This window comes from Dasypus novemcinctus, chromosome 4, assembly GCF_030445035.2.
Source record: "Dasypus novemcinctus isolate mDasNov1 chromosome 4, mDasNov1.1.hap2, whole genome shotgun sequence".
NCBI lineage: Eukaryota > Metazoa > Chordata > Mammalia > Cingulata > Dasypodidae > Dasypus > Dasypus novemcinctus.
The window spans coordinates 77,135,483-77,148,913 of record NC_080676.1 but is presented as its reverse complement, the minus strand read 5'-3'; the positions used below and the strand labels follow the sequence as shown (position 1 = coordinate 77,148,913).

The 13,431-nt window shown below is 36.4% G+C and overlaps 1 protein-coding gene across 1 annotated transcript in view; it reads left to right on the top strand.

The window, feature by feature from the left end:
- The window catches only part of SEC22A (SEC22 homolog A, vesicle trafficking protein), an 85,068-nt gene that overhangs the window by 55,237 nt on the left and 16,400 nt on the right, over positions 1–13,431 (top strand). The window contains exon 6 of the mRNA XM_004465793.5: positions 6,541–6,606. Within this exon, the coding sequence (XP_004465850.1) occupies positions 6,541–6,606 (66 nt within the window). The remainder of the gene's footprint in view (positions 1–6,540; positions 6,607–13,431) is intronic.

Here is a 13,431-nt window from a genome sequence, read left to right as displayed (position 1 = left end):
CAGCATTGGAAGTATCTGCCTTTGTAAGGATCCCATGTTCTAAAATATGGGACATGGACAATAGGCAAACAAAAGAAGAAAATGAATTGCAAAAATGCAAATGGGCACAGTAATAAACTTAATTTGAGTTTAGGCAGAGTAAGTACAGGGGTACAAGCTAGAGTATTTTCAACGAGAACATATATAACCTGAAGAAAATATACTCAAACTTGATGACCTAGGTCTCTCCCTTTTACTTTTTTCCTTCATTAGAGTCTATCTTACTATTATTTATGAGTTCTATTGGATAAAAGATACTTCTGGGGAAGCAGATGTGGCTCAACAGATTGGGCTTCCATCTACCATATAGGATGCCCTGAGTTCGCTTCCCAGGGCCTCCTTGTGAAGGCAGGCTGGCCCGTGCCTGCAGAGAGCTGATGGCCCACGCTCGTAGAGAAATGGCACAGCAAGATGATGCAACAAAGGGAGACAAGCAGACACAGAAGAATGCACAGTAGATGGGCACAGAGAGCAGACAGCAAGCAAGCGGCGGGCACGGGTGGGGGGGTTAATTAATTAAAAAGATGCTTTTGTTCTCAGTAAAGGCATTGCATTTAAGACATACTCTTAGACTTCTCTCCAGCTGATTGTTGTACTTTGTGCTAAGAATGATTTCTAGAATGACTTTTGATTTTTGGCCAGTAAAAGAAGATCTTTTTAAGGTCTTCTATTTAGACTTTGGTACAAATCCCAGGATTTAACCTTTATCTTGGAATTAAGAGTTATTCAGATATGGTGGTGATAGAGGAAGTGGAAAGTCAGTTCCCAGATTAAGTGGTCTCAACATTTCTTTTGTATTAGATTTAAGAGCAAAGGATTTATATTTTATATTGGGATCATATTTTTTAGATCTCGCTGAAAATACGTAGTGCATTTCCTGAGTGTGAGCAATATATAGATATTAATTTAAAGTTAACTTTTTATAAGGTCATGAATTCTGACTATTTTTTAATACTAAAAATGATGGCCACATTTATCTTATAGCATGTAACTTTGTGCCTGAGGCACATTTAAATTTGAGAAAGCCATATGAATCAGAATTCCTGTATATTGTTAAGTTTGTTAGAAGATTCAGCACAAGTTTGTTTCTTCTAGATTAATACCTGCCTCTTAGGGTGATAGGGATTTATTAAAATATGTAGCTCTGAAGTTTTTCTTTGGTATCTGAGTTCAGGCTGGAGAGATTTAGGATGGGTGAATTTTTTTTGTTGTTGATAAACTTGATTTGGTGTTCATAGTAATGTGTAAATTAGATTATTTTCACTCATTTCTAACTTTGTTCTGAGTTTAGAGATGTTATTAAGTTTCTTGTGAATTGACACCTCATGAATGCATAAGCTTTTATCACATTGGGTTTATATTGCCTGTGTTCCTTTAAGGATCTCTCGTGAAACAATGATATTAATTAGGCTGATCCCAACCTTGAAATAACTTGCATGAGGCGAAGTAGGAAAAAAATGAGTGTTCTTATATAGCTGTAGAAATGCTGGACTGGAAGTCCAGTGCTGGATGCCATCTGCCATTAACTAACTTTGTGACATTGCATGAATTAGTGTTCATTTCTGGATCTCATTTTCCTTGTAATCTGCGAGGTAAAGGTTTTAAATGTCATGAACTTAAAGACCGCTTCAGCACTGATATTCTAAGATTCTGATTCTAAGATTGTTTTTAATGGGACTACTATAAAGCAGAAGTAATCAACTTGCTTTATACCTGGGATTCTTTATTTCCCATAAACATGTTATTATCTTTTAATGTTATGTACCTCTTAAAGCTCAATGGAAGTTTTAAAATTTTGTTTAGTGGGATATCTATACCAAGATGAAGTATTTCCTTTCTTTAAAAAGAAATCATATTTTTGTGACTCAGTGCTAGTTTGTCAAAGAATTGGGGGGTTATATGAAGAAGAAAGTAAAAATCATCCCCCAATTTTCTCTTTATATTCTATAAATGTATCATATCCAGTTTTAATTTGTGTCCCTTTTTTTCACCTAGGATTAAAAAGTGACTATTTCTGACTCCATAAATATGTTTTAGGTGTTTCAAAGGCAAATAATAGAGCTATAAAATGATAGTATAAATTTAGGGAAAAAATAATATCCAGTTGTATGACAATAATTAAATTATGGTATATCCCCACAATGAAAGGTTATATAATTATTACAGATTGTATGGTTAAGGCGTATTTACTATATTGGGAAAGTGTTTATGATATAATTGAATCACTAAAAAGCAGTATATAAAACTATGATTCCATATATATATACATGCACACACACATACATATACACACACATAACTTTTATAATCAGAAGAAAGATCATTTAAAAAATAAAGGTCTAGGAACAACTAACAAGAACTGGTGAAACATCAATTTAAAGCTTTAGAAAACAGTTTAAGGACTGCAGTAACAGGGCAAGTGCTGAATCAAGAAAAATATAACTTAAAAGTAGGAGAATCTTCTGGCACCCTGGCTGGCGCCTCCCTCAGCCTTACTCTAGCTCAGTGCAGAGCTAGCCTGTACTTCCAGAGTGGATCCCTGGCCCTGGTTCCAGAGGGAGCAGAGTAACTCTCATATACATACTGGTAGCATGTATGTCTGGCTGAGTTTGTCTGGTGGTGGCCAGAGGTACTTGCTGCCCCAAAACCTGCCCTGCATATAGAAGGCAACTCACAGAGCTCTCCTGCAGAAGCTGTGGTAAAGTAGTCAAATCATGCTGCCTGGAACAAAGGATTGCTGGCTGTAGGACATATATTGCAGTGCCCTGGGACTACGAGGAAAGTGCTTCCTAGGGAAGAGGTGACATTTCCTATCTCCATAAATACAGGAATTCCTCAAGCCATACACACATGCCCAAAATAAGACCTATGTGCAAAAAGGCTTAGGTAGGCCCCTATGCTTTGGCCTTGAGCTATTTTTCAAGCTCATTGTATGGATAAGCTCTTAAGGAGAGCACTGGCATACGTCAGTCTGCAAAGATTGGCAAAGGTGTTTTCTTTTTACCTTTTTCTTTGTTGTTAGCTTCTGGCATTAAAGATCTGGTTATAGCACTAGCTGGATAGAAGCTTAAGGAATAGAGGCCTCAGAGTCTAAATTCCAGCAATAACACCCTAAAATATAAAAATATCTGGGTTTCAATAAAGATTACAAAACATACAAAGAAACAAAAGCAATGCCCCCAAGCAAAGGTGAAAATTAAGCATTAGAAACTATCAATGAGGAGGATTAGACCTGGAATATTCTACACAAAAGCTTTAAAAAAATGGTTCTAAATATGCTCCAAGAGCTAAAGGAAAACATGGACAAAGAACTAAAGGAAATCAGGAAAAGAATAGATAAATACAAAGATAATATCAGTAGAGAGATGGAAATTATTAAAAGGAACCAAGCAGAACTTTCTACCACCTTAACAGAAATTAAAAATTCCCTAGAGGGATTCAAAAGAAGATTGGATCTGGCAGAAGAAAGTCAGTGAGCTTAAAGATAAGACAATTGAAATCATTCGATATGAGTAGGAGAAAGATGGAAGAATGAATAGTGAACATCAGCTAAGGAACCTGTGGAATACTGTTAAGCATACCAATATATGCATTGTTGGAGTTCCAGAAGGAGAAGAGAGGGGCAGAGAATATTCAAAGAAACAATGGCTGAATACTTCCTAAATGTAATGAAATTCGTGAATATACACATCCAAGATGCTTAGTGACTTCCAAACAGGATAAATCCAAATAGTTTCACACCACACCATATTATGATTAAACTGTTGAATGCCAGAGATAAAGAGAGAATTCTGAAAACTGCAAGTGAGAAGCAATGTGTCACATACAGGGAAGCCTGCATAAGATTAAGTACTGATTTCTCATGGAAACCATGGAGGCAAGAAAGCAGTGGAAAGAAATTTAAAGTGCTGAAAGCAAAAATTGCCAACCAAGAATTCTGTACCTGGCAAAACTGTCTTTCAAAAATGAGGAGGGATTAAGACATTCCTAGATAAAGAAAAGCTGAGGGATTTTGTCACCACTAGCCCTGTAAAAAATGCTAAAGAGAGTTCTACAGTTTGAAAGGAAAGGACACTAGACAATTAATTGAAACTATATGAAGAAATAAAGATCTCTGATAAGATAATAAAGTGGGTAAATATAAATACCAATGCCATGGCGTTTTTTTATTTGTAATGTCACTTTTTACTTCTGGCAAAATCTAAAAGGCAAATGTGATAAATCAGTGGTTTGGGACTCAGTGTATAAATGTGTTAAAATTGTAGAGCTGGATATCTGGGGGAGGGTGCAAATATTTTGGAGTTCTTCTGAATTGAGTTTGTCTTATTTTTCTAGCTGTCCCAAAAGTTTGAAATTATTTCAAAATACAAAAAAAAAAAGCTGAAGAAAAAACAACCAAGCAGAACTTAAAGTCTCAGAATTATTGAAGTGGAAAGATTCCATGTTGACCTTCCTTACCTCTGCTGTAGAACTGGCCTAAGCATCCCACACAGATTAATGGCTCCTATTTTAAAACCTTTTCACTAGGATAAGCAACTCTCCCTCTGCCTTCCAGTGTGTTCTGTTGCCTAACAGTTCTAAAGTGAAATTTCTTGTTATACTATTTCTTGAAGACATGGTCATGAGAGACACATCTGTCTTGTGGAAATTTTCATTATATGAAAACATTTTTTCTAAAGAAAAGGGCTAGGGAAGTGGATGTGGCTCAAGTGATAAGGCCTCTGCCTACCATATGGGAGGACCCAGGTTCAATCCCTGGGGCCTTCTGGTGAAAAAGAAGGAGAGAAAGCATACCCACATGGCGAGCCAAGTGCCCATGTGGGTGCCCATGCGACAAACTGAGTGCCCCTGTGGTGAGTCGAGTGTCCATGTGAGTGCCCATATGCCAAGCTGAGTGCCCACGTGAGTGTCTGCATGGTGAGATGAGCCAGTGCCTGCGCAGTGAGCTGAGTGCCCTTGCAAGGGCTCACGTGGCAAACTGAGTGCTCACATGGCTAGCCAGTCCCATATGAGTGCCCCGTGTGTGAGCCAGTGCCTGCATGGCAAGCCAAGTGCCCATGTGGTGAGCCAGTGCCCACCTAAGTGAGTCACACAGCAAGATAATGATGCAACAAAAGAGAAATAAAGGGGAGAGTCAAGGTGAAGTGCAGCAGGGACCAGGAACTGAGGTGGCGCAGTTGACAGGGAACCTCTCTCCATATCAGAGGTCCCCAGGATCAAATCCCGGTAAATCCTAAAGGAGAAAGACAAGAAGAGAAGACAAAAGGGAGATACAGAAGATCACATAGCGAATGGACATAGACAGCAAAAACAAGGGGGGGCGGAGTAGGGAAAAGAGAGGAAAAAAAGAAAAGGACTACATTTAATGCTCCTGCTTGGAAGAAAGGTGGACTGTAATGTTCTACTTCATAAAAATATTGAAAGAAGTTGATTAAACTGTAAATATTTAAGAGAAACTATAAAGGGATGGATAGGTAAGCAGATGTGGCTCAAGCAATTGGGCTTCGTCTACCATATGGGAGGATCTGGGTTCAATCTCTGGGGCCTTCTGGTAAAAGGCGAGCCAGGCCTGTGGCGAGCACGCAGCAAGAAGATGATGCAACAAAAAGAGAGACGCAGGGGAGAGTCAAGGCAAGATGTGACAGAAACCAGGAACTGAAGTGATACAAGCAACAGGGAACTTTCTCCCACATCAGAGGTCCCTGGTATCAAATCCCAGTAAAGCCTAAAGGAGAAAACAAGAAGAGAAGATACAAAGAAACAGTCACAGAAGGTTACACAGTGAATGGGCACAGAAAACAAAAAACCCCAGCAGGGTGGAGGGAGGGGGGAAGGGATGGATAAAATCTATTATTACATTTCTCCATTGTTTTCTTTTAAAAGAAATATTCTGTGCATGCTCTATTCCTGTTTTTTCTCTGGGTGGCTGTTTGTCTAGCATGGCACATATGACTGGTTTAGTTCAGATTTTTCTTGTTGGGATTTAGCACACTCTAGTGGACAGTAGCTTTGTGGTTTTCACAGTTTTGTTTTGTTTTTAATAATGCCAAATTACTTTACTAAACAATTCAGTGATGTGCTCACTAGATAGTAAAATTTCCCCATTTTTGTTTGACTCAAGCAGTGACCCTAGTGAGTGGGAGTAACTTTATAAGCCTCTGGAGTGGTGTGCATTTTTATATGGTGTCTTTAGTAAGGAGGAAAGAGGCTTTTTTATCTTTTATGGGGACTTTTTCCCTTTGGTTTTCTTCTTCTCTTAGGTGAAATGAAGCTGATGTGAGAAGCCAGACACAGATGAAACTTGTAGCCTTCTTCTGCCTCATACTCCTTGGTTCTTATGATATATTTTATGTTTCCATTTCAGAACTCATGAGAATTTTTATATACCACTTTGAAAATCATAATTGTGCATAAACATTGTCAGTATTGTATCCTAATATGTTATCTATGGAAATGGGCTTCCACCAGAAAAAAAAGGAATCTTTTACTTTGTTTTCACAGAGTGATGGTGAGGATTTTAATTACATCATTGCATTTTTCCTTGGAACGGCAGCCTGCCTTTACCAGGTAAGTTCTTTCCTACTTTTTAGAAACATTTTCCCATTAATTTGTTTCAGGTATCAATTCTCATAATTTAAAAAACTTATATATTTTAAATAAGTAAAAATAATGTCTGAGTTCTTTGCCTCTTTTTTTTTAACAAATCAATTTTATAAATACATATTAAAGCATAAATCCATCCAAAATGTTCAGTCGATAGTACTTGGTGTAATCATGTATTTGTGCATTCATCACTTCAGTCATTCTTAGAACACTTTCCTTATTCCAATAGTAATAATAAACAAAAAACAAGTAGTAGCTATTAGCTATGTATGGCAGGGAAAGCATAGAGAGATTGAGAACTAATGGGTTTTGTTGGCTTCTCTTTTAATTTGAGCCTCTGTTGACTCTCTGACCTGTGTCTCCATTTTGAGTGGATATAGAATCCAGTGCACTTAATGTTAACGTTCTTTCTGTGTTGGGGCTTCAGTGGTAGCATATCATCTGCCTAGGACAGTAAAGGCTATTCAAGATTTTCTGGTACCTGCTTTCAGCTTCCAGGCTCTGCTTGTACTCCAGGCTGAGGATTTTGTATTTTGAATAGTCTTTGAATAGGGAGTGACACCGTAAAAGCAGGATTTTAGGGAATTTTTGTTAGCAGTGATGAATAGAATGGAATTTGAGTGGAGACACTGGAAGCAAGAATATTAGTAGGAAGGTGATCCCATTACTTCAGGCAGAAGATAATGAGAGCTTAAACTATGGTGATGGCAAGAGGAAAAGGAAAAGTGAACACTGAGAAGGAAGACTCAGTAGGACTTGAAGACAGATTAGATAGGAGACTTAAGGAAGTAGAAAGTTCTGTGCCTGCATCACATACACTGGTACATTTCCAAGGCCGGAGGAGATATACTTGTAAGTAAGGATGGGTAACTATGCCAACTATCGAAACTCAAGAATTTCTTTGTAAAAGTAAGGCCCTTTGACCTAACTTTTATAAATGACACATTCCTCTAGCTTGCATAGAGAATGTGTTGAAGAATTCATAACTGCAAATATAAGGCAACCTAAAAGTCAATAGAAGCCTTTGGGGAAATGTTTTTAATGTATGCATCTAACTTTTATGTAAAGGCATACTGGAAATTTTAGTTTCAGTGGTTTCATTTTATAAAATGTCCCCTCCTTTTTCTTAGTCATTTATATTATCTTCAGAAGTTGTTTTTCTGTCAAATTTGACAGATTTAATTACATATTTCATGCAGGAAATGTAAAAACTTGAATTTATTATTATTAATGTCTCATTGTGTTTTTCTTTTATAATGTATTCCTGTATAAATTTTCTACTTTAATCCCTGCATTGCTGTTGAATAGAGCATATTATCCTGTTTTTCAAAAATGCAAAAGCTGAAGCAGTTTCACTACTATTCTGAGATAAGTGGTAGAGTCAGGACTTAACTGAGTTTTCTGATGTTAAATATTGTGTTCTTTCCACTATATCATGCTGTCTCTAAGCCAAATGCTAATGAGTGTATAATTTTATTATGATAAAAATTATTAGTTTGTAACAGTCCTATGCATAATCTCATTTACAAAATGATGTGAGGTGAATATTAACTTTAAAATAGTTTCATCAGTTATTCTCATAAAAATATAACTTCTATCTGCTTTGTCATAATGGAGTCATTTTAAATGCTTGATAATAATAGGAAAACGTTTTGAGCTCCTTGTGCTAAACTTTTACATTCATTGTATCCTTTAAATCTTCACAAAAATCCCATACTAATCCTATTACCACTACCATTTTTCACTAAGGCTAAAGGCTTAGAGAGTTCTTACAGCTAGCCAGTGACTTGAACCTGGGTCTCTGTGACTCCAGAGCTAGTGCTCTTGGGACTGAGCTATAAATTGGCATGCCTCTGTTACATTTCCTAGAATAGTCTAAAGTAGTTCTAAGAGTTGCCTTGTGGTGAAACATGGTCCCTCGGGTGTTCTATCACTTGAGGAAAGTAAACAGATTCATGTTTTGGTTTTTTTTTTTTTTTAAAGCAAAAAACAACTTGTTTCATCTTGACAAGCATGAAACTGCATGCATTCCAAGTATGCTGAGCAGAGTAATAATTATACTGTTTTTTCCACAGGGAAAAAATGATTATATTTTATGATATAATATGATCATTGCTATTTGTCAGGATATTTTTTAAACCCTTTTATATAAGATATCAAAGGCAACTACTATATAGTTTATCGCAGAGGTCAGCCAAATAGAGTAATCTTTGATATGGAATATTTCAAATAGGAAAGTGAAGGATCAGGGAAGAAAATACACTGTTATTTTTCCCCTCAATATTTTATTTTGAAACTTTCAAACCTACAGAAAAGCTGAAAGACTAATATACCTACAGTCATCAATTAACATTTTGCAACACTTGCATTGTCTCTCTCTCTCTCTCTCTCTCTTTGTGTGTGTAGTGTGGGTATAATAGCTGTTTAATAAAGTTGAAGACAAATATTTGTGCTTAAAGTTTTCCTTATTAAACTTTTTTATTTTGAAATAATTGTAGATTCATATGCAGTTGTAAGAAATATGTAGAGATCCTGTATACCCTTTACCTAGTTTTTCTCAATCATACCATCTTGCAAAACTATAATAAATATCAAAATTAGGATATTGATATTAAACAGTCAAGATACAGAACATTTCCAAACTAATAGGATCACTCATATTGTTCTTTTATAGCCACATCCATTTCCTTCCACTGCCACTCCCTCACTACCGTTATATGGTCTCCATTTCTATAATTTTGACATGTCAAGAATGTTATATAAATGGAAACATAAAGGATATAGCTTCTTTTTTTTTAAAGTATGTAACTTTGGGATTGACTTTTTTCCTTAAACTTTGTGTAATTCTCTGCAGATTCATCAAGGTAGTTGCATGTATCAATAGTTCTTTTTAATTACTGAGTAGTATTCCATGCTTGGAGTACTACACTTTGTTTATCAGTCACCTGATGAAGAACATCTAAGTTGTTTTTCAGTTTGGGACTATTACAGATAAAACTGTTGTAAAGACTCATGTAAGTTTTATGAGAATATAAGTCTCCATTTCTCTGAGATAAATGCCCAGGAATGTAGTTGCGAGGTCATATGGTAGTTAAATGTTTAGTTTTTTTTTTTTAAGAAAGTGCTCCACTGTTTTCCAGGGTGATGGTACCATTTTACATTCCAACCAGCAATGTGTCAGTTCTCCAGTTATTCTCTCTCCATGCCAACATTTGGTGTTGTCATGATTTTTTATTGTAGCCATTGTTTGTTACAGGTGTGTGTGGTGATCTCATTGTGGTTTTAATTTATACTTCCCTATTGGATAATGAAATTGAACATCTTTTTATATGTTTATTTGCCATCTCTATATCTTCTTTAGTAAAATGTCTGTTCAAGTCTTTTGCCAACTTTCTGGTTGAATTGTGTTTTACTATTGAGTTTTGAGAGATATTTATATATTCTAGATACTAGTTCTTGTTGTATACGTAGTTTGCAAGTATTTTCTCCCATTCTGTAGTTTTTCTCTCTAGTCTCTTAACAGGGTATTTCACAGAGCAAAAATATTAATTTTGTGAGTCTAGTTTATCAATTTTTTCTTTTATGGATCATGCTTTGGGTGTCAAGTCCCAGAAATCTTTGCCTATCCCAAGTCCTGAAGATTTTCTATTATGCTTTTTCCTGAAATTTCAAAGGTTTTATGTTGATCAATCAAGAAAATGCAACTTTTTAAAACTTTAGGATTAAAAATAATTAAAATTTTAAAAATTTAAAAATAAAACTTTAGAAGATTGTGGCGCTCTACCTGGTCCTTCCCCTATACTCTCCTTGGCACAGTGTGGAGCCAGCCTATACTCCCAATGTGGAACCCTGGCCCAGTTCCAGAGAGAGCAGAGTAACCCCTAAATGCATACTGAGGTGCCTGTATGTGTGTGCCTGTCCATTGGATGGCAGCCTGAAAGATGAGCCAGGAAGATTGTCTCTGTCTCGCCCTCCCAGAACTTGCTCTGTAAGCAGAAACAACTTGCTGACAGTTAACAGTTAAAGAAGTATGAGAAGCAAGGCAAAGTACCCTGGGACAAAGAGTGACTATTTAATTCATACAGTACAGCACCTGGAAAGGGGAGAAAATCTACTTCCTAGAGAGTAGAGGGGGCATTTGAATTACTATAAAAGTGGGGATTCCTAAGACTCTGCACAATTACAAGCCCAAGATGCAGGCTCAGAAAAGATAGAGAGTACCCTGCACTTCGCAGGGTCTTAATAAGGGGACAACACTCTGAAGGAGAGCACCAGCCAAGGCAGAGCCAATTTGCAAAGACTTTGAAAGGTGTTTTATGCTTTGGTTTGTTTGTTTTTATAAGGTTGTAGCGCTCAAGGAAATCTCTTGTCATATCACTAGCTGGATATGAACTTAAAGAACAGGCAATTCAGGGACTCAATCCCAGAGTTGACACTTAAAAATATTAAAATTTACAGTGTGCAACAAAAGATACAAGACAGATAAAGAAAAAGAAAGTGATGGCCCATTCACTTTATCTAGATTTTCTAGATAACAATCTAGAAACCATTAATAAAGAAGATCAGACTTTGGACATACTGGGCAAAGACTTTAGGAAAACAATCCTCAATATGCTCAAGGAGATAAAGGGAAACAAAGAATAAAGGATATCATGAAAACAATGTATGAACAATAGGAAAATCTAAATAAGAGACAGAAATTTTAATAATAGAGTTGAAGACCACAATAACGAAATGAAAATTACTTAGAAGATTTCAATAGCAGATTGGAGCTAACAGAAGAAAGGATCAGTGAAATCAAAGACAAGACAATTGAAATGATTCAGTCTGAGAAACAAATTTAAAGAGATTGAAAAAAAAGGGAACAAAGCCTAAGAGGCCTTTGGGACACCATCAAGCCTACTTATATACTCATTGTGGAAGTCCCAGAAGAAGAGAAGAAAGAAAAGGGAGAAAGGAATATTCAAAAAAATAACGGCAGAAAACTTCCCAAATTTAACAAAATATATGACATTCAAAAAGCCCAGCAACTGGCAAACAGGATTAATTAAGAGAGACCATGCCCAGATGCGTGATAGTTGAACTGTTGAAAGCCAAGGACAAGGAGAGAGTCCTGAAAGCTGCAACAGAAAAATCAACATGTTATGTGCAAGGGAATTCCAATAAAGATTAAGTGTTGATTTCTCATCAGAAACTATGCAGACAAGTAAGCAGTGTAGCAAAATATTTAAAGTGCTGAAAAAAAAACAATTGCCAACCAAGAATTTTATACCCAGCAAGGCTGTCTTTCAAAAAACTGAAGGAGAGATTAGACATTTCTAGATAAACAAAAACTAAGTGAAGTCATTGCCACTAGACGTGCTCTACAAGCAGTGCTAAAGGTGGTTCTTCAGACAGAAAAAAAAGAACACTAGACAGTGGTTCAAAGTAGCATAAAGAAATTAAAAATCTCTGGTAAAGGTAACAATGTGGGTAATTATATTTGTCAATATGCTTGTTTTTATTTGTTGGTATGTAATTCCATTTTTTGTTTCTTACAAGTTATCAAGTGCAGATGCTTAAAAGTAATGCTGAATCTATGGTTCTGGATGTACAGCATATGAAAATATAATTTGTGACAACAAAAAGATGGGGAGATGGAGGAGTTAGGAACAGTGTTATCTATAGGCTATTAAAGTTAATAGTTATCAAATAGATTGTGATTGTTGAATTGCTAAATATATTTTCTTTGGTAACCACAAAGAAAATATATGAAAAATATGTAACAAAAGAAATGAGAAGGGACTCATAATGGTATAGTACAAAAAATCAAATAAATATAAAGTAAGCATTAATGGATGAATTGAAAGACAAGAAAGTTATAAGACTTACAAAGACCAAATAGCAAAATGTCAGAAGAAAGTACTGCATTGTCACTAGTGACTTTAAAAATAATTGGAGTGGGAAGTGGACATGGCTCAACTGATAGTGTCTGTCTACCATATGGAGGGTCCAGGGTTTGATCCCCAGGGCCTCCTGACCTGTGTAGTAAGCTGGCCCATGTGCAGTGCTGTCACGCTCAAGGAGTGCCATGCCACACAGGGGCACATCCATGTAGGGGGCCCCTACATGCAAGGAGTGCGCCCTGCAAGGAGAGCTGCCCCACATGTCAAAAAGCGCAGCCCACCCAGGAGTGGCGCTGCACACACAGAGCTGATGCAGCAAGGTGAAATAACAAAAAAGAGATGCGGTTTCCCAGTGCCACCTGAAAAGCAGATGCAGAAGAACACATAGCAAATGGACACAGCAGACAATGGGGGGGAGGGGAGAGAAATAAATAAAAATAAATCTTTAAATAAATATATATATTTATAAATGGAGTATTGATGGAGGGGTGATATATGGGAATTGTGCACATTATGCATGATTGTTTAGTAAGCTCACAACTTCTGTAATATAAAAAGTAATTACATTAAATGTAAATGGATTCAACTCTCCAGTCAAAAAGCAGAAATTGGCAGATTGGATAAAAATGCGTGACCCAGCTATATACTGTTACAAGATAATCACCTTCAATTCAGAAACATGATTAGGTTGAAAGTGAAAGGGTGGGGAAAATATATACCATGCAAATATGAATCAAAAGAGAACTGGAGTAGCTTTGCTAATATCAGATAACATAGACTTTTTAAGTAAAAAACTGTTACGAGGGACAAAGAAGTAGTCACTATTTATACTGATAAAGGGGTAAAACCAACAAGAACACATAACAATTATAAATATATTTGCACCTACCAGCAGAGCCCCAAA